Raw genomic sequence first — 24,763 nt, forward strand, 5'->3', positions numbered from 1 at the left:
TAGGAAGAGAAAAAGGGGAATGTTAACAAAGCCAATGTTTATTGTTACTGTGCGCTAACAAACGGGTGGCCGGCGCAATAGAAAACACCACAAAAAAGCTCACCGCCTTTTTTGCGCTTTTACCTTCTTTATTGTGTCCCCACATATTAGAAAGAATAGCCTCTTTCCCTCTGCGTTGACTGTCCTTTCTGTTTTTCTACATTCATTGCATGGAAAGACTTAGGAGGAATTCCCACTAACCCTATTTACAAGCCCTACAAAGTGCATGATGTCATTGCTAATATTTACTGCCGGCGATTCTCCTGCATTCTTCATGCATTTCACCCCAAAACGAATCCCTCCCTATATGCCCGGTCTAACTTCGTGAAAATACAAAAGTAGTGGGTGAAACTTGGCTCATAAGTCCACTAATAGCGCGGAAATTGACGTATATCCTTCTTTCCCCTTCTTCTATCGTTATCTCCTGTTTACTTGCTCGTAGGTTTAGTTTAACCTATCGTACATGTATTGCTATTTGCTTTGAAACCCTCCATTGCAACATGGCGCTTGTATGGTGCCTCCTAATGGTCGTGCATACCTGATGTGCAAGCCGCAGCATAGCCTAGGTAAGCTAGGTGGGATTTTAATTCCGTGTTTTCCCTATGTTGGTCAGCATTGGAGAGAAATAGAAATCAACCGCCCGGCTGGCCGGCCATTTATTTGGTTTTGAGCGTATTGACAAATTCTCTATGCGAATCTTGGATATTACTTCTAGTATTTCATGCTGCTCTGCGCATTACTCTGCTAGGGTAAAGCAACAACGTCATTAGCCATGAGGTTGGTAGACTGACATGGCATGACTGCAATCATGCGGAGTGGCATGGCTTAGCCCTGGTCTCCTTGAATGGTGGTCATACAATGATTATTGCAAACTAGATGTTCATGTCTACAGTCGTGCTGTATCACCATAACGTGTTCTAGATTGCTTACTACTTCTATGCACATATATACAAGGGGAGAGGTCTAGCCTCACGGGCCTAGTATGGTGACGTAGAGAACAAAACCAGAGGACTGGCCATTTGCAAGCAAAACGACTTATAACTCTCTTGCAATCAGAGACTAGCCTTTAGCCACATGACAAAAAGATACCTCTACATCAAACTAATGCTTCTACCTGGTGTCTTTTATACAAATGCCCCTACCCGTTTGTTGCGTTCTATCTATGCGAAATGGGATACCTGTACTTTACACCAGAAACAAAACGGTGTGCTCGCATATACGCTCTCCCTCCGTTTCATGTATACATATACCTCCTGACTAGTGCTGCGCCCTCCCCTTTACCCTTATTCTGTCGAATCTGTGATGGAAATGAGAATAGGACTGGCTATGACTACATGGCTGTCTTCTTATTCCACGATATTCTGTTAGACTCACCAAGTTGAATTGGAGCTATGGACTTGGCTTCTGGTTTCCTGTCTTTATCACATTCTAAAGATTAGTATATCATTGAATTTCGGTTGTCGAGCTCCAAATCAGATTCAAGACCCTCAGGTAGTAATGAGGTTACAGCATTAGTCTTTGTTGTAGCATCAGAATCAGATTCGATTCGCTACTGTTGGCATATGATCTATCAGTTGCTTACTACTTGCTAAGATTCAGACACCAGGCTGACTTCTACACACACCCGATGGCTCTTCTTGATAGTAATGAGAAAAATGCTTGATTTGGTAGAATTCTGGTCTTTTGTATCAACACATTGCATGTGTACCAAGAATTAGACGCCCCATTCCCCCAATCCCTCCATTTCCTTGCGTTTGCCCAGGTTCTGAAATCAAGGCCATGACACACCCTACCTCCAGAATACACAAGGCCATACTTGAGCACGCAATCACTTGAAGAATTTTGCAAGCGACACCTCCTTGTCATCATGCTTGTTGAGAATCTTGGCTGTTGCCAACTCAAAGTCTTCCTGTGTGACATGTACTCTCCGCTCACGCAGTGCATACATACCCGCCTCTGTACAGACACCCTTGAGCTCAGCGCCCGAGCAGCCGTTCATCTTCTCCGCAATCTTGGTCAGGTTTATACCACGGGTAAGATTCATCTTACGGCTATGGATACGCAGAATATCGGCTCTGGCTTCGATGCTGGGCGGCGGGAACTCGATTTTACGGTCGATGCGTCCAGGACGCAGCAGCGCAGGGTCGAGGATGTCAAGACGGTTGGTGGCCATAATGATCTTGATGTTCTTCGTCGGCTCAAAACCATCCAGTTGGTTGAGAAGCTCAAGCATGGTGCGCTGAACCTCGGAATCACCGCCAGATGACCCTTCCACTCTTGAGGAACCAATGGAGTCGATTTCGTCCATGAAGATGATTGATGGAGCGTGCTCACGGGCCATGACGAAAAGTTCACGCACCATCCGACTACCTTCACCAATGTACTTTTGGACTAGCTCGGAGCCTGAAACACGAATAAACTTGCAGTCTGTGTGGTGGGCAACTGCTCTGGCAAGAAGAGTTTTTCCAGTACCAGGAGGTCCATACAAGAGCACACCCTTTGGCTGCGCGATACCTAGGGACTCGAAAAGCTCAGGGTGCTTCAAACCTAGTTCTATCACCTCCTTGATCTCCTTTATCTGTTGGTCTAGACCACCAATCATATCGTAAGTACTGTCAGGCACCTTCTCGACCATCATGAGAGACACGAGGGGGTCAACCGATGATGGCAGCATCTTTTCGAGCTTGTAGCTATCGGATAACAAAGTGACACGCTTGCCAACCGTGAGCTTTGCCACGTCGACATCATCAGCAATGTCAACGACTATAGGAGGAAAAACAAGTGGTCAGTGATATGGACGTATGAGGAAAAAAGAAAGAAAGAATCCAAGATAGCAAGCGCATGTCATATCATGTAGAAATAGAAAAAAGCATATAGCATACCATATTTGCCTTCGGGATGCACCTTTACAAGTACTTTCTTTGTTCCCATAACCTTGACAACCTCGCCTACATATGAGCCGGGTTGCTGAAGCAAGCCTAGTTCTTCGCGGAGTAGGCGCACTCTAGAGTTATAGTCGTTTCTCTGAGCTTCGAGACGACGCAACATAGCCTCACCCTTGAGAATATGCAGCTTCATAGCCTCGCATTTGTTGCGGTAGTAATTGTCGAGCGCCATGATGCTAATGGGCTAGGTTGCGTACGCGGATGGATAGGTGAACGGCCAAAGTTTCGTAGAAGCTTAGGCTATGGAGCTTAGAAGAGCGAATTGAGAAGAGAAAGCTTGGGGGAAGCTTGCTGTTTGGAGTAAAGGGAATGGTGATAAAAGGAAAGAGGAGCCCAATTGAATTTATTTCTCTAAACGACAATCAATTGGCAGAAAGGATTTATATGGTTTTAAAGTCTTGCTTTGGCTGCAGGTTGATGACGGGCTTGGGAGAAAAATGGGCTGCTTTGGCGGGATTGACGATGCTGCAGTCTGTGGTCTTTGAGATTAGCCTTGTCAGGGAGAGCTCCCCTACAGTACTAGACAGGCTCCCAGCTAACGCGTCCTCAAGGCTAGTCCGACAGCTGGTATTATGTAGTCACGTGACTGTGGCAGCTGACAGCAGGGATACATATGACGTCTCAAATGACACCCTAGAAAAGCCTATGAAAAGCTACGTTTGTCAAATACACGATAAACCGGCATGATGAACTCCAAAAAAATATAGCAGAGCCACATTTAAATACACGAGATACTATCAGAAGATAGTGTTGGCTGCAAAGCCAAAAAGGAGTCTCCCCAACTGGGAATCGAACCCAGGTCACCTGCGTGACAAGCAGGTATGATCACCACTACACTATTGAGGATATATATCGGACCGGGAGAACGTGACGACCCTGCGAGGATTCGAACCCCGAATCTCTAGAGAATCCGTAGCCGAAATCTAGCGCCTTAACCATTAGGCCACAAGGCCGATCTCCCGTATGAACATGCTGAATCGGCACCTATGACGGCCTTTATAGTCATGATAATGAACCCTAACCCTAAGGAAATGGTATTGTTGAGAAATAACAGTAGGTAGACGTTTAGCGGAACAATAGACAATAACCCCTCGAATCGCATAAGGTTTGGCTGTATCAAAATCCAACCATTTTTCGTGTACAAAGAAGCTGCCAAACTTGATAACAGTTTACGATGAAGTCGCGGCTAGAGGCATTTGCCACACTACTTTCAAAGTTCCAGACATCTGGAAATCAGCTCTGCATTATCAAATCACTTGGTGCGCCGTGGTTGTCAACGCCTAAGCAGCGCATTATTGTGCTAGATTCGTCTTTCAACCCGCCAACTTTGGCTCACATGCACATGGCCTTAACCGCAATCCAGCGGTTTTCTAGTTGTTCAGGCCCGACACTGGCCGTTGACAGCACCTGCCAGGTGTTTGGCGAGTCAGATGACACCCCCAAGGCTATGGGTGTGTTGCTTCTATTGTCTGTTAATAACGCGGACAAAGCTCCAAAGCCAGCGCCCTTTGCCCAACGGCTGTGTATGATGCAGGATTTCGCCGAAGACCTGCTTGAATTTATAAAGACGAAGCCCAAGCCCGAGACACTGCCTATCGGGGCAGCCCTGCCATATAGTGTAGCCATTGGTCTAACAACCCTTCCTTTCTTTCACTCCAAGGCGATAGCGCTGGCAGAACTGGAGAATGGCCCTGATGTATCTAGTCTGGGCGAGACTCTTGCAACCAGTGCGCCAGCTTCGGTTGATCAATGTTATTTAGTGGGCTTCGATACGCTGGTCCGTATTTTCAACCCCAAGTACTACGGTGGTGCTGCAGGCATGCGTGAGGCTCTTGGGCCATTCTTTGCGCGTGCACGCTTAAGTATCACGATGCGTCTGGGCAGCGAATGGGGCAGCATTGCTGATCAGCAGAAGTATTTGGAGGAAATGAAGAAAGGTGGTCTTGAAAACGTCGGTGGGTGTAGTGAGTGGCTAGATCGAGTGGAGTTGGTGGAAGGGAGAAGGCCCGGAGAGCCAGTCGTGAGTAGTACGTTAGTACGGGAGGCTGTCCGGAATGGCGATGAGAGACTTCTGGACGTGCTTGTTAGTGAAAGGGTGAAGGCATGGATTAAGTCAGAGGGTCTTTATAAAGACAATTAACGCTGAAGGGAAACGAAAACTTAGTAAGATGAGGATGAGATTGAGGCAGCGTGTATAGAATCTAGTCACTGACCTTGGACGTTCTAATACACTTAGGCGATCACTGTTAGATATTTATACAAGTCTTCTGAAATTCCGAGAAAGTTGACCGCCTGCCGAAGCGAGTACCACATGATAGAGCTACCGTTTATATTTTACCCATAACGTTCTGCAGACACTTTACATTTCTGGTGATGTAGGTTGCAAGTTTGTGCAAATTCTGAGCATCTTGAAAGACCAAAACTATAAAGACACTTCCAAACTTTTTAGCGGGTCTATATTGTTCTGCCGGGCGGTGAAGCAAAAGTTTCTGCATACTCATTGGCTAAATGTCTGAGGCCAAGACCCCACATGGATGAGCTGCCCTGAAGTATAAATACGTCGCCATGCCTCTGATATTTCAACTCTTCTTCTTCTTTTCTTCTTCAGGCGACAATACTTCAGTGAGTCTCACCCCTACCTTTTGGATCATGGGATCTTGATGGCAAAATTGCATTTTCTCATCTTCTCGAAGCTCTGTTTCTTGCTACAGAATCTTGTAGCTTGACTCAGAAACAGACTTGCGAGGGATGAAAAGATGCGATTTTTCCCAGCAAAGATACCCAACCGGCTTGATCAAATATTACATTGACGATAGCATGCTAACCCCCATTCCAGGAGAATCATTTCTATAGTAGTCGACCTTCCTCTTGGTTCCCCAAAGGAGCTACAGAGTCCACCCTGGTTGATGATTGATATCCTCGTTACCTCAGAGTGAATAACTTGGTTACTTCCGCTCTGTCTGCAAAGACGGCGGTCAGCAATGGCTTCGGCTTGTAGCTGGCTGTATAGGAAGTGGTGATGATCTCGTCCCTTTCATGTGGTCTGCCTTCGGGCGCACTGGGAGGGTAGGTAGTGATGGACGTCTGACAGGTTCTTTTTTTTTTTCATTGTTTCAAGGGCTAGTCTCGGGCTTCAAAGAAGAAAACCAAACAAGGTATCTGGTCTGGATAAACTTGTAGAGCGAAGGGTCATCAACATAGTGTTGATCGATGGTTACACAAGGCCCGAAATTATTGTGATACCCTAGGGTCATGCAAGACTCCAGCAACCCTAGGCTATTGGCAAATAAGTTGGCCAGGCATGGCATAGCTACACTACAAAACAGTCATTTAATAAAAGAATTAGAACTTGTCTTTGAACAAAAATAAATTTGGTTCCAGGGATAGATGCCTGCTAAACAAGCTCTCCAAATAGGGGATAAACAACAAAAAGCAAAAATAATTAAGACAGAAGGGAGAAGATAAACAAGAAAAATGCAAAGAAAAATAGATCCACATACAACAAACAACAAGTGTCCAACCGCTGACCTAGACTATTTCAGCCCCACCACCTCTGAATCAACTCTCCTCTTTTCCTCATATATATTATGTACTAAACATGCTGCTAACTAGCCAGCTAGAACTGAGCACTGTCTAGGCTTCGCCCAATTGTTTTGTACGAGACAAACTCGCCCTTGTCATTAAGTACGTCGAACCTGTTTCCGTGCATGCCGCCGCCAGCTGGCAAGTCCATAGTGTGTCTGCGGAAATAGTAGCCCATGAGGATGACGAAGTACGCAAGTAGAAGAATGCTGCCCTTGAAGTAATTGCTCTTGCCCTCACCGTACATGTGACTGAGAAGGAACACACAAAGAATCACCGTTACCATATCCCACTGCGGGAAAATTAGGGCGAAGGTATGTTTGGCAATGTCATCATCACCTCCGATGGGAAGTGGGTTGTGAAAAGCAGAGTATAGGACGAGTGCAGGGACTTGCAGAAGAAGGACTTGGAGCACATAGGCAGAACCAATCTCCATAGATAGGGCAATATTGCCGTTCATAGCAAAAGAAATAGCGTTCTGCGGGGAGAGGAAGAAGTGTTAATTATACTGACTGCGGAATATATGTATGAAACAAAGGGATGAAAGGAAGTTCAGCTTACCAAGAATTCAGTGGTGTTTGGAACCAACGCAAAAAGAAAGATACCTAGGAACTTCTCATCAAGTGCCGAGTTTTGCAAAATGGCATCGACTTTGTCAACTAGAATCTCAGCAATAACGGCGTATGCGACTGTAGCAGCGAGCAGAATGACCGAACTCTTGAATCTGCTCCAGTTTGGCGCATCATGGCCCCCATGACCAGCCTCTCCACCTGTTTCGCCAACCTCAGTCTGACGTGAGGGTAGATGAGGCCGAGCAGGGGACGAGTGGATGCTGCCCATAGTACCAGTACCAGTACTAGCGTTTGCACCAGAGGTTGCGCCGGTGCCTGGTGTAGCCGTGAAATTGGAGTTGGCACTTCGCGAACCAGCATGGACGTTGCGCGCAGCCAAAACAGCGGCAGTGGCGGCCATCTCAGCTACGTTGCGTACAAGCGTGTGGTTCTCAGCCTCAGTAAGGCCAGGAATATTAGTAAACGAGCGCGACTTGGCCGGTATACCTGGTGGTGGATTGTGGATGCCACCGCTAGTGCTAGGGGCTGGAGCACTAGCAACGGAATTAGAAGGATGGCGCTGGGCCTCGTCGCGTGAGGAAACGCCAGCATGTTTAAGAGACTGGCCTAGGATGCGTTTGTATAGATTCGTATCGCGCACGTCGGTTCCGGTAGCTTCGGCATAAGAGGTAGACATGGACTGGCGGATGGCCGCTTCATGAGCCATCAGCAATCTTTCTTCATTCTTCTTTTCCTCGAGCTCAGTGTTCCAAATGACAGCAGCATGGGTTCTTAAAGTAAACCAGAGACCAACAATGTAGGCTAGGAAGAGCATAGCGGCCGCAATGTAGCAGTATGGGCGAACGGCATAAATATAGAAGCGGTCATCCAGCGTAGGCTTTTGGGAGAAAAAGCAGCGTCTGCAATCACGGGCAACACTATCGCCTACACCATCACCGGGGGTGGGGGATGCAGCGTCGCAGTCAAGGCAGTTGAGCTCGTGAGTTCCGTAGATTTGGTAGAAGAGAGTCGGACTGAAAGCACCGATAACAGCAAATAGTAGCATCGTGGATGTGACACCAGCGGACTTGGCATTGAAACGCTGAGTTTTGCGTTTAATTGCACCGAAGCACATGGACAGACCTGGCAAAAACAGGATACCAGCAAAGACACTACCAACCACGCTGCCTTCAACAAGAGCGGCCTTTCCCTGGTTAAGAGCCACACAGTAAAGATACACTTCGACAACAGTGGAGAAGAAGGCGTTTACTGCGGCACCAAGACCCATGGAAGACTGTGCGGAAATCGATGCTACAGCCTGTCCAATAAAATAGGCTAGAGGAATAATTGCAACAAGACCAGAACTAAACATAAACATAGACGAGGTCAGGAAGCTGTCAATCTCCAGTACGCCTTCAAGAACAACCCAATCGAAGATTAGGAAAGCCACAATTGCCAACATATTAATAAGGAAGATGTTAGTGCCGTCAATGGTGTACTTCCAGTACTTGATGCCTACAGCGCGGTAAGTACATAGTAGCACCGATGCCGAGGGGGAGTTTGGGGGATAGGACGAGGCAGCCAAACCGGACGAGTCAAACGACAAAGCAAGCGGATGGCGACGGAGATGGTCGAACAAAAGCATGGTGACCTTGCCCATAGGAATCCAAAATACCAAGAAGAAGCAGACTAGAGAGACGACGAAGAGGGATGGCGCGATCAGGATGTAGAAAAACAAAAAATAGACAATGCGGCCGATGTTCCACTGGCCTCGGCCAAACAAACGTCTTTTGCGCCGCACTACGTCGCTGTCGTACTCGCTGCTAGCTCCACGTGAGCGGCCGCCTAAAAGACTAGCCGTTTCACTGACGTGAGATTCCATACTAGCACGAGAATGGCCAACAATAGATCGCGGTCCGCGGTCGGGGCCGAAAAATAGACGACCATACTCGATATCACCGCTTTGCCACTGTTCATATTCGGAAATGCTGCGCCCTTCTTCGCGATCTTCATCCATATAGGCTTCATCTTTTTCTAGACGTACAACCTTGCCAAAAGGGTACAGTAAGTATCTAGAAAGGCCCCAGAGGACAGCCCCATACTCGCGCCCACTCGGGGTGGCGGCAAACAAGAAACATAAAAGTGCACCAACAGCAGAGAATGTGGCCATCCACCAACCAAATAAGATTGTCCAAAGAAGATTAAAGAACAGGAGCCAGTGGCTAACATGGCCGCCAGGGGTCGAGTGAATATCGCCCTCGGCAGTTCTTTGCACGGAGCGATCTTTTTTGTATAGTGCAGGCTTCCATAAACGTATACCGAAGGGATGTGTCTGATTGATGGCTTGCTGCCTGTCTTTGAGGGTGAAACTCTCAGCATCACTAACATCACCATCATCCTCCTCAGCCTGGTCCATGCTGTCTTCACCTGGCGATTCTTCAGGCTCAGCATTGTTAGGAGGGTCATTGTCGCCTGTTTCGTTTTCAGGGAGGTCGATGTTTTCTTCCTCTTCTTCGTTGACGTCCGGGTCCATGGTGCGCCCAGCGGAGACAGCAGTAGCTCGTCTGCGGGAGCCGTAGATTTGTTGTTCGAGTTGACGCTGGGCGCGCACTTCGTCGAAATAGTCTTCGGCTGAAAATATTTCTCCACGATAGGGGGTGGTGGAGGAAGATTGTTTACGCAATAGGCCTTTGCGGGGTCTCACAGGCTTCAAGCGAGCCGAGTCTGACGGATTTGAGAGTGGAGATCGGGCAGTTGAGCGAGATGGGCCGGCTTGGGCGCTTGAGGAATCAGATTGTATGGTGCCTGTAAATGGGGACGACCAGCCATGACGAGTCAGTAAATTGAGTTTGAGAGGAAAGCACGGAGAGAAGGGAAAAGAGCGAGAGAAGAGAAAAGGAAGGGAGAGGGCGGGAGAGGTAGGTGCTAAGGTTACTGCCGCTGTGCTAGAAGAAAGCCTTGAGGCCAACGAGTTGATTGTTCAAGTTACACTTACCGTAACCAATATCAGGTCGACGTCTCACAGTGTCCGTCGGCTTTGAAGTTCTTGGGAATCCTTCCTCATCTATCTTGACGCTGGGGTTAGGAGTCCCAGCATCAGGACCAGCACCAGAGGCAGTGGCAGAGCCGTCTGGGCTGTTGGAAGAGGGGGAAGAAGAGATGTGGGGTGACATGTGTGCAGCGCGATGGCTTGCCACACAGCTGGCAGCAGTATCGACTGGGGCTTGGGTGGTTTGCTTTCGAGAGGAAGAAGACGCGGACACAGTATTGGTAGGAGAGGAAGGCTTATGCATCGAGAGTAGACTAGATGCAACGATGAGCTGGTGTCTGTTTTTTTTGAGCGGCTTCAGTGATTCTCTATCCTCTTGTGTACAATTATGAGGCTACAGAAAAACGTGCGCGTGTATTTCTTGTCTCGGCTGTTGTTGCTATTGTGTTTCGAATTTTGCCACACAGGTTTGTCGATGAATTGCAATGACAGAGCAAAGGACCCTCTGAAGATAATCAAGGCTGCCTGTGGCTGCAGTACGTAATCTGGTTAAGGGTCAGACCGGATCTCGATCTCGGCGAAGTCGATGGCGATGGCGATATGGCCGGAATATCGGTGATTGACAAGGGATCGCGATTAAACGGGCGAGGAGCGCGTATATGATGCTTGTGATTTGTGCCGCTATTTGAACAAAACAGAGGCCAAATGAAGACGAAATTCGCCAACAAAATATGCGAGAAAATTTTTTTAGAACAAGAAGATGAGTAGAAGAAATATCAAAAATCAAAGACAGGACAGGGCGCGCTCCTGAGTGGTCACTAGGGATAAGACGCCTAGCTTCACTATTCAAGGGAGTTTGCGGCCTAATGAAGCTAAGCTGCAGGCTAAAGGTTAGACACTACAGCAAGATGCAACCCAACCAGCCAGCATGATACTTGCAACGGTATCATGAGATCAGAGAGTGGACAAGAGGACAGAACAAGAAAAAAAGCGCCAGTTTCGATGGTGTTCAGAGCTTTCTTCTTACTTATCGCACAGGCTTTTTTAGGCTAGCCAATCATTATCAAGACAGCTACATCCCGTTCCCCCCTTTTTTTGTCGCTCTACCTTGATCCATGATGATAATGATACAATTGGAGATTCCTTTTGCTCCTCTTTTTTGAGACTACCTTATTGTTAGGTACTGAGCATTGCATTGCAGTGATTCACAACAGCACAGAGAAGCCTGTCTCTCTCCACTAGCCTATCACCAATGACATCTATTTTAGCTTTATGTACACATTTTACTGGCTTCTTCAGCCCAACTGGGCGCCCAAATCCCTCTCTCCTCTTCTGTCTGGGATACTGGACAAAATCGCCTAGTCACGTGACACGGATCATATCTCCTTGTCTCCACTACAATGACTGACATAGACCCCGACCCCGGTTTCCTATAACACGAAACAATATATAATATATCAGCTTTGCGGCTTTGACCCGCCGTTTATGTATCTGCTATTGCGCGGCTATGCAATGCAATGCAATGCGTCATGTACCCAGAAGTTATCCTCGGTATGTTTAGTGGAATATTCTTGGTTGAAGAAACAGGCTTCAGTGATTTCTGTTTAGTCCCACCCACCTACAACAGTCCAACACCAGCACCGGCTCTATCAAACACCGTGTGACCGGGCAGAAGAACCCCGCTGGGTGCATTTTCGGAAAGGCATCGACTTAGCCTAAGACCACTTGTAACTCTTGGCTAAGCAAACATGGTGGGCTGCAACCGACCATGACGCCATCGATCCACTAATTGGGTTGGCTTCAACCGCCCGCATGCTACACTAACTAAATCGCCTATGTCTTGTTTTATTATGTCTTAAATCAACAACGATATTGGAGGAAAAAGCGACTCTTTGTTATTTTCTAACTCGACGGGAATATTCGTCCACAAGTAAGATAATGAAATAAGAAAAATAATACATGTAAAAAGAAAACAAACATTAATGCGTCTGGGTTCGCGGGATATCGTCTCAAGTCATAACAACTGGCTAGAAAGCACTTACTTCACCGCCCCTAATATCTCAAGAGCGGTCTGTGTGCTTATCATCGCCGTGGTTACCGCCCCAGTACAGCGCCGTGAGCGTCATGTACTGCAGCACCATGAGAATGAAAACTACGACGATCCAGTGACGGCTCTTCCACTTATCTAGAGCCGTTAGGCTGCTGCTATCATTGTACTCCATCGCGTAGTTGGTACGGAAATCGCGGCCATGAGCGCACCGCGCGTCTAGACAACAGATATCGCGTACAATCTCTTGCGCTAGCGCTTCGCGGTCGCCCTCGCTGCGAAGGCTGCTGTCTTCGCTGTTCCGCGTCGCATAGTTGCCCGTGTCCCAGCCCTTGCTCATTTCAACCGCCTGTGTCCACTTGGAGAACTGTCGTTTGCGCTCTGTCAGCTTCATCTTAGGCTTGAAAGTCGTTAGGTTGTGGGCATTGACGTTTTCCAAATCCGAGATGCTGCCGTAGACGCCAGCTGCAAGTCCAGCTGCAATAGCTGCACCTAGAGCCGTGGTTTCACGCATCTGCGGCCGGCACACGGGGATACCGCTCAGATCAGCCTGAGTTTGCATGGCCAGATCCGAGTTGGACACGCCACCATCGACGGCCAGGCTGGCAAGTCTAGACCCTGAGTCCTGGGCCATGGCATCGAGGATGGCCTTGCTTTGGAAGCAGACAGCTTCAATGGTAGCGCGGGCGATGTGGCCCTTGTTGGTGAATTGGGACATGCCCCCTGCAAAAATGAAAAGAAAAAATACGGATGTTAGTGGCTGCTATTCGGTGACGGATTTTAGAATGCGGGGAAGTGGGGCAACGGGATGGATGTGAGCAATTGCCAAAAAGGTTTCGCTTGTACTGTTTGTGGGGAAGGCTTGCTTCCTGTGAAATCCTCCGACTCTGTCGCAACAACTAGCCGGAGTTCCAGAAAGCCAGTCACCGGATATGGAGGAACTTACACAAAGTGCCCTTGGCGTCATCGACCCAGTAAGGGGCAAAAAGACCACTAAAAGCAGTCACAAAATACACACCACCGTTATCCGTCACCGTCTCGGCGAGATTTGCTGCCTCAATAGACGACGGCGCCACGCCAAGATTCTTAGTCAGCCATGTCAGGCCCGAACCGGCAACAGCCACACTTCCCTCAAGGGCATAGGCACGTTTTCCTTCGCCAAAGTCGTAGGCAACGGTAGTCAATAAACCGTGGGTGGAAATTACAGGCTTGTGGCCGACGTTATACAGCAGGAAACAGCCGGTACCGTAAGTGTTCTTAGCCTGGCCACGCTGGAAGCCGCGCTGGCCAACAAGAGCGGCCGACTGGTCGCCTAGGCAGCCCATGATGGGAACTCCAGCCAGCGGGCCATCGGCAATAGCGCCGTAGTCCGTAGCTGACGACGACGGGCAGATGCGTGGCAAGTGAATCTTCTTACGGTCGATGCCAAAGAACTTGAGCAGTTCAGGGCAGTAGTCCATAGTTACCAAGTCCATAAACATGGTACGGCTAGCATTTGAGGAGTCGGTCACATGCACGGGATTAGTAGCTGAGATGCCGCCGTTGAGACACCAGATTATCCAGGTATCGACAGTGCCAAAGGCCAAAACGCCGTCCTCGTAGGCACCGCGCACTTTGGAGTCGTTGTCGAGCATCCAGCGCAGCTTCACACTAGACGGGTAGGTTGACAGGGGCATACCACATTTGCTACCGAGTTCGGCAGCACCAGGACGCTTCTTGAGCTTACGAACCAGGCCGCGCGTGCGAGTATCAGTCCAGACAATGGCGTTACGGATAGGCTTTCCAGTGGTAATATCCCATACAATAGTGGTTTCGCGTTGGTTAGTTATACCAACAGTCTTAATAGAAGCAGGGTTGTACCCCTTATCTGTAAGCTCCTTGACGGCACCTGCAATGCAGTCTTGCACGGAGTTGTACAGATCGTAGGGGTTTTGCTCGTGGTAGCTACAGTGAGTGGTTAGAATAGTTAGTATGTGATACGAGAGTCAGTATAGAAACAATAGTAAACTTACCCATCCTCGGGATAGTAGTTTGGGAATTCTTGCTGGTGCTTCGCCACAATTTCTCCCTTTTTGTTGAAGATGATGAATCTAGTAGAGGTAGTCCCTTGATCAATGCTACCCAGGAATACGTCGGGACCCGAGTACTCGGGGGCGTCTATGAGTTGCTGAGAAGACATGGTGAAAGTGTGACGTGGAAGGGTATATTAAAAGGGGAAAGAAAAGATAGGCCAGTGAAGAGAAGAGGAGAGGCTGTGTAATACACGGAAAGGTGTACAAAGCCTTATGGGGAGAGAGCAGCTGAGTGTTTAAGCTAAAGACAAATTATTGCCGCGTTGCTAGTTGTGGATCAAAAGGGGAGAGAAGAGATCAATGGTGGCAAGCGTAAAAGCAAATATGAGAATGAATGAAATATTTTGGAGAAGTTTGGCTTGAGACGAGGAGAAGAAGTGCTGCTCTTTTAAGTAAGCCCGGCTAAGCTCGGTCAGTGCAAAGCAGCGGCTAGGAGACAGGTAGGTACTAAGTCTTCAGCGGGGAGAAGGCGGGGAGGGGGGGTGGGGGTACGAAACGAAAGGCAAACGAAGCTGCTTTCAAAAGTTCACGAACGAGACCGAGCTAAACTGGACCAAGTCAAGTCGGTGCTAACGCTTGCCAATAGCCAGCCTAGATGAGATAAGCCTGGCATATGAGCTAGACTCAATAATGCTAGGCCATTGTAAGTGTTGGATAAACGAAGGTTATTTCTTGTGTTTACGTGTGACACCAAGCTAATGTGCAGAGAAGGCGGCCAAAGAAATGCGTAGGTAATGGCAGAGGCCAAAAGACTATAGAAGGAGAGGGAAACGAAAAGGGCACTTGCTGATTCAGTGTATCTTGCCCAAATCTGGGGTAAACCTTAGCCTTTACTTCATATACTCCATGCTAATCCTCCATAGATCCTTCGTGATATCCCCACACCTCTTACGCGGTCCTGAATGCGGTCATGTGGTCTTCTCTCTGCGTCCCCATCTGGCATAGACGGTGAAAAACTCCACTTTTATCCACATGCAACGATGAAAGAAGGGAGATAGGAAAGGGAAGACACAAAGACGGCTCAAAAAGCATTATAAAAGAGGGGCAGAGTTGGGGAAAGCTTGCCGTGGCGTGTAACCCTATACTCTAAAGAGTTTCGAATGGAAGCAATCGGTGTTGAACTCGGCCTCGGACTTTAAGACCAAACAAATCCCCATGAGAGCTAGCTAGAAATCTAGCACATCTGTAGGAGATTGAGACGGCCAAATTTTTTATCCTAGGTACCCGGCAACATAGATGTCACGTCACGGCTTTTCTGGCTCATCTTGCTGGGCATGCCCACAAAGCCCGTCGATGGTGGTCTCCAAATTCTATGTCGTATTTAGTGAAAATAGACATAACGAGAGGCAGGCTAAATTGTACATTCAAGATGGGCGGCCGGACGCCGGGTTGGAGAAACTGCGAATCACACCAGCAACTTTCTAGCCCAAAGTCGCTAATTAGGCTGGAGAATAGTGCAAAAATTAGCTGTTCTCTATAAGAGCTAGAAGATACTGGCTGACGCGCAGATGAAAATGCCGAGGAAGAAGAAGCCCGTCGTCTTTGGCTTTTATTCTTCGTGGGGCTCTGTTTCTAGGCGAGATGACTGGCAAAGCCAGCAGAGCCTCATGAATAGACGAATAGTGCTGTCAACCTACTATTATGGAAATAGGAAGCCCAAGCAAAAGAAGCGAAAGGGGTGAGAAAATCCCTTTGTATAGAAGAGAGGAGGACTAGCTCTACGTGCCGTTGCAAGGGCTGACCGGATTCTAAGATGAGCTGCCCGGTTTGTCCTCGTGACCCCTTGGCTTGATCTCGTGACATGCCTTGCCTGCTGGCGGCCGCCTTTTGCCCTTCCTCGTTCTTTTTTCTCTTGCGCACTTCTTCTGGGTTCCTCCCGGCTGGTAGGCTTCTGGGTATACGCTCCTAACTCTGACCTTCTATGCTGCCGATCCGGAGCTCCCTGCGGTCTTTGGGTATTTACCCGTGGAGTGGAGGGAGCGCTGCAATTCAATGAGACTGAGCCCTTGCAATGGGCGCTAAGGTTAGCGTAATTCGTGGCTGTGTTTCGTTTACAGTCCCTAGATACCGCCTATTTTATAGTGGCTCTGGCTCATCTGGGGGCCCCACAAGGCGCCCTGCAAGGTTTTTGGAACTTGGTCCCGTGACCTGTATGACTGAGCCCTGTAGCATCAAGTAGTTGCTTTCCTTTGGTTGTTTGCAGATTACTTTTGTGTTTGTGGGCTCGAAGACGCTGTTATTTCGTGGCCTCAGTTTGTTCCTTTGGCATTTTTCTCCTTTTCATTTTCATTTTTTTTTTCCATGGCTTGCTTTGCCGATTTTCTTAGCCTCACGCCCTTCTTCCCTCACTCCCCCACCAATCATTTGCTGGAATCCGTAAGGTTCAAGCTATGATAGAACAGCTGAAGAACTGGAGTTGAGATGATGAGTGCATTATTTTAGGTGCTGTAGCCTTGCAAGGTAACACATGCGGTAAGCGTAGACTACTCCTCAGGTCACCGCAGTCCGCAAGGTGGGAGTCAAACACAGAGGTAGGAGAGCCAGCCTCCTTTCTCCCTTATCTCTAGCCTCCCTTCGTCCTTTCTTCTTTTCTTGTACGTATATCTTTCCAATCTGCACGGGCTTATATTACTTCATGTTGCATCTTCTCCCGCTTCCACTAAATCTCTCATCTTGTCACATATTACTGCCGTCCAACCAAGCGCACGTATCCCCGAGAGCTTTGAAGTGTTGTTCCTTTTTTCCTCGCTCTGTCGTTGCTTTCACAGGCTCACTGCTACTCGTTGTGCATGGTTGTCTCCAAAGTACCCCTCTAAAGTTGGAGAAGCTTCTTTTTAGCCCTGATCGGGCCGGCCTGCCACCCTGTTCTAGTGTCCTTTATTGAACTAAAGTGTTTGGAGGGGACAAGCCTCAAGCCGCTGTCGTTGAGTTGACTAGTTTTCCCGCTCGTTGGAGATGAGACAACCTAGAGGACATATGCACTGCACATATTCTACAGGCAAAGTGCCCACGAAGCTGTATTGTCTTATTTCCTTGTTTTCTCTGTTTATCTGTTCCGAGATATCCCGGGCTTTATGATATACAGTCTTTTTTTCAAAACTGGGCTGGCTACCCGTAGAAAAAAGGAATAATGTGACAGACAACAGCGCGAATAAGCACCAGGCCTCGGCTGAATTTTGGAGTCGTGCTCATAGTGCCCTATTCTTTAACCACAGAATCCATGGCCACTTCGTCCCGATAATAAACGTCTTAGTGGTGGCAAATCAAGGCTTGCGCTTCTTTGCTTGATATTACAGCACACGTGACCGAGGCTAGTAGAAGTAAGGGTGGTCAGAATGAATAATTGCATGTATATGCGTGCATACATGAATTTGAACATCCAAAAGTCTGGATGTTACACCAGGTATCTAATCTCTAAACGCAATTAACGTGAGAATGGAACCTCTTCTCTTCGAAAAGACCCCGCCCCCTAAATTTACGTTATACTAGGTGAAAAAACCACTAGGTTTGAAATTATGCTGTTGCTTAGGAAGATCTTTGAGCAGCTGCAATATGCTAAAGGCCAAGTTTCTCTTTCCTAATTGATCGACAAATGATTATCATATGTTATGGTGTAACCATGATCCTACATGATACTCATAAAAGGAAAACATGTGCTGTCCAAGGGCTAAAGCTTAGTGGGATTAGCTACATTTACAATCATGCTGATCGGTATGGGGAGTAAAAGATTCATGCCGATATCTAACTAACTAAATATTCTGTACCTTAAGAATTATGTAGAGAAGTGTAACAACATTTGCTTCTTAGTATACTGGGTATAATGCTTAGTGTTCCATGTTCTTGAACTTGAAATCCGACATGTTTGGTTCCATGGGAATGACTAGAGACAATCGACGTCAGATTGGCTACTGGTAGAATCTAATCATACACAAGACTGACACATGGTTTCAACAAGAAAAGTGTAGGTGTTCACTAAGCTTGATACTCGACTCTATCCCATAGCTGTTGTTAAATAAGATGAACTCGATTTTCTTCAACGTCTACTAAAATCACTAAGGTCAAACGACGCCGGATTGGTTACCGGACAGAATTAACCCTCTGCAGGGCTGACCATAGGTTTTGGGCGAGAGAAGCTCGTATGCTCCCAAGCAAGCTTGTTACTCGTCTTCCATCTATAGTCGTCAGAAACAAAAAGAAAAAAAAAAAAAAAGTAGAAAAAAAAACTCCTGCGCTATTGATTCCGTTAGTTCATAAATGCGGTTTAAGGCTGAATCTTTCGTCCAAAGTTTCGAGGCCCTATGGCGCAACGGTAGCGCGTCTGACTCCAGATCAAAAGGTTATCCGTTCAAATCGGGTTGGGGTCACTCTATCTTTTTGCGCATCCCATCCTCTATTATTTCGTGGCGTTGTAGGTGGGGCAGCAGCTCACCGCCACCCTCATTTCAGCCACACTAAGGGGTGGCTCGTCAAGCTTGTCGCTGGGCAGATAATGTACTGCCAATTGTTTCTATTTGGCATAATACAGAAGAGGAGCCATCACGACTCTCCGCCGCGTGTCTCCTGGCGGGCGATTTTTCTTTCTTTTTCTTTCTTTTTCTTTGGATTTTTGCTTGAGTAATATATTGCTATTATTTCTATGAGATCACGCCAGGTCCTCGCCTTAAAAGTGACTCCATTAAATCACGGCTCCGTTGCAGCAGCACGGAGCTAGACATACAGCTTATCGACAGGTCATGCAGCCAAGCTACGCCAGCTTTCCTCTAAATCGGCTTCTTCCCAACACGCTGAACACGCTGAATCTACATTGAATCCGAACGAATAACAAACCCCCGCTTACACGCTTACACCTTAATCAAGACGCTGAATTGATATTTTGCCCTAACTGTGCTACTGCTGCTTTGCATCCCTCACAATGGAGGTTGTCCCTGGCCAGATAGTCCGTCTTGTTGATGGGCGTATTGCTGAGGTTAAATTTGCTGGCGAAACATCCTTTGCCGCCGGTGTCTGGGTTGGTGTTGAGCTTGAGGATGCCACTGGAAAGAACGATGGCAGTGTTCAGGGCGAGCGTTACTTTGAGTGTGCCATGGGCAAGGGAATGTTTCTTAGGCCTACTGCGTTGACCATTATTCGCCAAGCCCCGGCACCAACCAAACCCAGTGCCCCCGCTCCAGGCCGCAGGGCTTCTTCACGACCTAATAGTTTGTTGGGAGGCCCAAGGACTGCCCTTGGTGACGCATCTGCTCCTGGAAAGCGCATGAGCTTGAGCGCGCCGAGCCCTAGCCCTGGACCCAAGCCCTCCAGACCACCCTCACGGCCTTCGAGTATTGCACCAGGCGCGAGGCCAAAAGACAGCCTTCAGGTATTTATAGCGGTCGATTCTACCCAAACTGGATGAAGCAAAGACTAATGTGTTGAATTTGCCATAGTCACCAATAAAGTCGCCCACCAAGCAGTTGTCAGTTAGTAGTGTTAGCACCCGAACCAACACCCCTGCCAACAGCCGGACTGCATCTGGAGCGGCTACAAAACGACCACCGGGATCCCGTACTTCAATGGGGCCTCCTCCTACTCCAACTTCCAAGACTCGACAATCCTCGGTTTCCTCGAACTCCGCACGCCCTGGGATCCCGTCGCGAAACTCAAGTGGAAATAGGCTATCCATTTCTAACTCGTCTAAAACCCTTGCTCCTAAGCCTGGCGAAGGCCTGAGGCGGCGATCGATCGAGGTTCACAATGATCTCCAACAAGAGGCTCGACAGTCTCCTATCTCACCCCTCAAGTCTGCCGATGGCATATTATCGCCCCAGCCCCAGAGTCCGGTGCTTTCTCGAACAAATGTACTAGAAAAGCTCACAGTTGTCTCAACTGATGGGTCTTCAGGGGCTGTTTCGCCCAAATTCGTACCTAGCAATAGACCAGAGGGTCCTCGCGGCACTAGTGGAGCTATTGCGGCTGCCGCCCGAGAAATTGACGATCTTAAAGCTAAAATCCGGGTTCTCGATCGAAAACGTAGTGAAGACCGGGAGAAGATCAAGGCATTGGAAATGGTGCAGCAAGAACGTGACAAGTTTGAAGGCATCATCCAGAAACTACAGACCAAGTACCAGCCACAGCAGCAAGAGCTGACAGAGCTACGAAAACAACTAAAGGAGGCCGAAGCCCATTTTGAAAGCATCGAGGCGCTCCAAGAAGACCGTGACCTTGCCCTGGAAAGTGCAACTCTCGACCGTGAGATGGCTGAGGAGCAATACGAGAATTGCAGAGCGGAGCTGGGCGAGGTCAAGATGCGACTAGAAGAACTTGAGCTTGAAGTCGAAATTCTGCGTGAAGAGAATGGTGAATTAAGCAAAGACATTTCAGCCGAAGACCGCACTAGCGCCGGCTGGGTTCAGCTTGAAAAGAATAACGAGCGACTTCGTGAAGCTCTCATCAGACTCCGTGATCTTACACAACAGAATGAGGACGACCTCAAGGCCCAGGTTCAGGGCATGGAGGAAGATCTCAAGGACTACACCATAATCAGGGAGCAACACATTATGGACAAGGAAAAGTTGGAAAAAGCAAACAATGCTATCGAAGATCTCCGCCAGCAGCTGGATAACGCCCTTGGAGCAGAGGACATGATTGAAGAGCTTAGTGAGCGCAACATGACGCAAGCCGAGGAAATAAACGAGCTGAAGGCCGTCATTGAGGACTTGGAAAGTCTCAAGGAAATTAACGACGAGCTGGAGCTGAACCATGTGCACAACGAGCGCGAAATGCAAGAGGAGCTCGACTTCAAGGATGCCGTCATTGCCGAGCAGGGTCGACGTGCTAATCAGCGTGAGGAGACCATCACAGACATGGAATACACACTGTCCAAGTTCCGCTCGCTAGTTACCACGCTTCAGAGCGACCTAGAGGATATCCGCGCTTCACATGCTGTCACTGAGACAGAGTCAGAAGAGTTGAGTAGCAAGTCTCGTGCTATGATTGATCTAAACATGAAACTGCAGCTGTCTGCTGCCAAGACCCAGGCCAAGACCATCGATCTGGAGCTTCGCAGACTGGACGCCCAAGAGGCTTCAGATCATTTGGAAATTGTCAAGTTGTTCTTGCCAGACAGTTTCCGGGAGGACCAAAACTCAGTGTTGTCATTGCTGAGATTTCGCCGTGTCTCGTTTAAAGCTATGCTGCTACGTGGCTTTATCAAGGATCGCATCAACAATACCAACAACACTAACGCTGCCCCTAATGATGGCTCCGATGAGTCTAATAAGAGCGTCGGCCACGAGGATGACACCTTTGCTGGCTGTGATGTTGTTGACAAGCTGTCGTGGGTGGCAGCTATGTGTGACCGTTTTGCCAGCTCTATGGCACACTGTTCTATTGACGACTTTGGCCGCTTTGGTGGCGCCGTACATGAGCTTGAGCCTGTCGAACGGGCACTTAATCAGTGGATCGACGGCCTTCGCCGTGACGAGCTCAAGGAGAAGAACTGTGCCACTGAACTACAACGGACCATTGCTTTGCTAACCCATCTAGCCGAAGTGCATTTGCCTCAGGACGACCTTCCGTCCTATGCCGACAAGGTCCACATGCAGACCACTGTTGTTGTTAGTCAACTAGAGTCGTCTGCTACGGCTCTGCAGGCTATCAAAACCTTGGTACAGCATGTGGTTCCTTCAACTACCCAAATAACAACTCCTGCCACTGAGGAGGGTGGTGAGCCTACAGTCATTATCGAGAATGACGCCATGGCTGAACACTTTGCCCGCCGTATTGATAGTGCTATTAGTCACACCCGCAGTGCCAAGGTCGTTGCTGGCAAAGCGGTTAGAGCTCTGGAGGAGTTGCACTCAAGATCATTGACACTGCCACCAAACACACATGAGCTGTTTGACCAATGCGAAACTGCTAGTGCCGAATTGGGTCGCTTGTCTCGCTGCATGGGTGAGGAGATACACGCCCTCCTGTCTACAGAGGACGATCGCACGCGGCCGTTTAACTATGATGACGTTGTTCAGGCTGTATCTAAGGCTGCTCTACAGGTGTCCTCGGCTGCTGAATCAGACATATTCTCGACATATCTATCTAAGCTCCGCACTCTTGGATCGCAAATTGCCGAGCTGTCGTCTCTATGCTCGGATCTTACTCAAGCGCTTGAGTTTGAGATGACTCCTGAACCCTGGAAACTACGTGCCCAGGAGCTCAAGGCTCGCAAGGTTGTACCTGTTGATGCCGAAGAGTCTCTGCGTCGTCTAAGAGAGGAATACAATGAAGCTCGTCGCACAGTCGCACAGCGCGAAGATGCACTCAGTACAGCCGTCCTGAAAATCGAAACGCTAGAGGCCCGCATGAAGGATGCTCAGGCCAAGGTTGAGGCTATGGCCGAGCTAGAGATGCAGATCGAAGATGAGAATTTGATGAACGCTAGCCTCAAGGAGGATATCGACAGACAAGATCGCGAGCTCAAGGCCCTCGAGGCCGAGCGTGACAAGTGGAAGAAAATTGCCGGAGACTCACGAGCGGCCATTGACGGTGCTGATGTTACTGGAAACCGTGCTGGAAAGGAACGGGCCGTTGCTACTGCCCGCGAGATGGATGCCCTCAAGACTGATATCAGCAGCCTGCAATCAGCTGTGCGCCACCTGCGCGACGAGAACCGCCGCGCACGTGGTATTGACCAGGCTGCTCTCAGCTGGCTCTCGGAACCCTTACTGCCGCCTAAGCCCGCCGTAGTTGAACGCACGGCCTTGGTTACTGCCGAGGGCCGCGATGTGCTCGGCGAACTAGTCCGCCTTGCGGCAACTTCTACCGTCTACGACTTACAAAAGCTACCCCGTGACAAACTCGCCTGGCGCCCGGCCAAATCTACTCCCCAGTTCCATGCAGCCAAGCAGGCCGAGGACTTTGCAGCTTGGGATAGTTGGCAGAAGGCAGTCTCGCGGAAGGCTAGTGCTGTGGCCACTGCAGCATCTGCAGCTATGGCCGGAAAGCGCAATGTGAGAAGACGGCCCTTAGCGGCCCTGCAAGTTAGACTACCGGACGAGAACGGAAAGACAATTCCAGGCAGCACCGCAAATGTGCAGATTGTTGGGTCAGCAGAGTGGGAGGGCCTTCAAGGCCGGGTTGAGGGGTGATTAAATGGAGGGCGAGTGTTATGTAGCTAGTTATGCAGATATAAGATACCAAGCAAGCGTGTTTTCCTTTCCTCCAAGCCATCTTTCCCCATGCGAACTGTCTTATCTGAACCATAGAGTAGACTTGGCAGTGGCGCCTTGTTGTGTCGAGGCGATGATACACTACGCCATCGGTTAATCCTCGCACCTAAAAACATGTAAAGGTAGTCAGTCTTCCCCCAAGGGGTGGGATAAGCCGTCAACTCAAGCACTAGCCAGCCTTCGAAGCTTCTTTCCTTCAAGTATGAGTCACCTGGTGCCAGGTGACAACTTAGTTGGCTGTGGTCTAGGCTAGGTATTGATCTGTAGATAACCTGATGGGCGGGGGTAGATTAGCTACCTCTGGCCTTCTTGATAGAACCAAATTTTACTCTCAACACTAAGCAGATCTTGGCCTGTGATTAAATAGATGGAGGCACAGCTCGCAATGGCTGCACGAATGCCGCCGCAAACGGTCTTTGCTCATCGGCCCGGTGGTGTCTCCTTCTTCCGCTCCCCTGTGCCAGCCCCGAAAGACCACCCAGAAGTTGTCATGCTGTTTACATGGATGGGTGCTCATACACGGCATGTTACAAAGTACACTGATTCATATCGCGCACTCTTCCCTGCCTCGCATCTTCTAGTGGTTTCGGCTAGTCCTGTACAGGTCATGTGTGCTGCTGCTGCAGTAGGGGGATTGAGACAAGCAAATACGGCACTAGAGGAACTTTATCACCGACCAGAAGGTGTGCAGAAGAGCCCAGGCAGTCAAGGCGGCCAGATTATCCGAGGCGACAGCGAAGGAAAAGGAGACGGAATCCTAGGTGCACGTGTGCTAGTCCATATTTTCTCAAATGGCGGCGCAGTGCAGTATACCCGCCTACTAGACCTAGCCGGTCCGCAATTTCCAGCCCACGTGGCAGTTCTCGACTCATGTCCAGGGTATTTCCACTTCCAGTCATCGGCTACAGCCTTGAGGCAAGTATCCCCGGGCTGGGCAGTGCCATTGGTATACCTATATCTAGCATTCAGCTGGCTGCGAGACCAGTTATTTGGCAGTGGAGGTTCTCCTGGTGAAGCAAGCGCCGTACGAATGAACACCGAGGACGTTCGGGAAATAGCACCGTGTAGAGTGTATCTATACGGGAAAATGGATGAAATTGTGTCCTGGCGTGATATTGAGGATCATGCGGCAAAATCAGTAACCTGGGGGTTCAAGGTCCGGCTGGAGAGGTTTGAGATGGGGAGACATGTGCAGAATGCTCGAGACGATCCGGAGCGGTATTGGAATGCAGTCAAGACAGTCTGGGAAATGAACCAAAGCCACACCACAGGCATACAAAAGGCTTAGTCTCAGTGTTGCTTATCTAATGCTTAGTATTTTAATGCCATGACTGA

At 48.8% G+C, this 24,763-nt stretch overlaps 6 protein-coding genes across 6 annotated transcripts; 3 read left to right on the forward strand and 3 right to left on the reverse strand.

Annotated features, from left to right (window-relative positions):
- Positions 1-1,867: 1,867 nt before the first annotated feature.
- HOO65_010592 (26S protease regulatory subunit 8 -like protein) lies at positions 1,868-3,156 on the reverse strand (the record flags this gene model as incomplete). Its single annotated transcript, XM_071005883.1, has 2 exons — positions 1,868-2,802; positions 2,922-3,156. The coding sequence occupies 2 exons, from the start codon at positions 3,154-3,156 to the stop codon at positions 1,868-1,870; spliced, it is 1,170 nt and encodes a 389-aa protein (XP_070862414.1).
- Positions 3,157-4,158: 1,002 nt separating this feature from the next.
- Positions 4,159-5,124, forward strand: HOO65_010593 (putative nicotinamide mononucleotide adenylyltransferase; the record flags this gene model as incomplete). Its single annotated transcript, XM_070999757.1, has 1 exon — positions 4,159-5,124. The coding sequence occupies one exon, from the start codon at positions 4,159-4,161 to the stop codon at positions 5,122-5,124; it is 966 nt and encodes a 321-aa protein (XP_070862415.1).
- A 1,476-nt stretch (positions 5,125-6,600) lies between these two features.
- HOO65_010594 (Low affinity vacuolar monovalent cation/H+ antiporter) lies at positions 6,601-10,410 on the reverse strand (the record flags this gene model as incomplete). The annotated part of the gene is made up of 3 exons (XM_071005305.1): positions 6,601-7,044; positions 7,128-9,841; positions 10,113-10,410. The coding sequence occupies 3 exons, from the start codon at positions 10,408-10,410 to the stop codon at positions 6,601-6,603; spliced, it is 3,456 nt and encodes a 1,151-aa protein (XP_070862416.1).
- Positions 10,411-12,166: 1,756 nt separating this feature from the next.
- Positions 12,167-14,332, reverse strand: HOO65_010595 (Glycerol kinase; the record flags this gene model as incomplete). The annotated part of the gene is made up of 3 exons (XM_071005549.1): positions 12,167-12,876; positions 13,100-14,097; positions 14,166-14,332. The coding sequence occupies 3 exons, from the start codon at positions 14,330-14,332 to the stop codon at positions 12,167-12,169; spliced, it is 1,875 nt and encodes a 624-aa protein (XP_070862417.1).
- Positions 14,333-19,137: 4,805 nt separating this feature from the next.
- HOO65_010596 (Dynactin,150 kDa isoform) lies at positions 19,138-23,347 on the forward strand (the record flags this gene model as incomplete). The annotated part of the gene is made up of 2 exons (XM_071005287.1): positions 19,138-19,584; positions 19,652-23,347. The coding sequence occupies 2 exons, from the start codon at positions 19,138-19,140 to the stop codon at positions 23,345-23,347; spliced, it is 4,143 nt and encodes a 1,380-aa protein (XP_070862418.1).
- A 466-nt stretch (positions 23,348-23,813) lies between these two features.
- Positions 23,814-24,716, forward strand: HOO65_010597 (uncharacterized protein; the record flags this gene model as incomplete). The annotated part of the gene is made up of 1 exon (XM_070999758.1): positions 23,814-24,716. The coding sequence occupies one exon, from the start codon at positions 23,814-23,816 to the stop codon at positions 24,714-24,716; it is 903 nt and encodes a 300-aa protein (XP_070862419.1).
- Positions 24,717-24,763: the final 47 nt, after the last annotated feature.

Source organism: Ceratocystis lukuohia, assembly GCF_044167205.1.
Source record: "Ceratocystis lukuohia strain C4212 chromosome Unknown Supercontig1_pilon, whole genome shotgun sequence".
Classification (NCBI taxonomy): Eukaryota; Fungi; Ascomycota; class Sordariomycetes; order Microascales; family Ceratocystidaceae; genus Ceratocystis; species Ceratocystis lukuohia.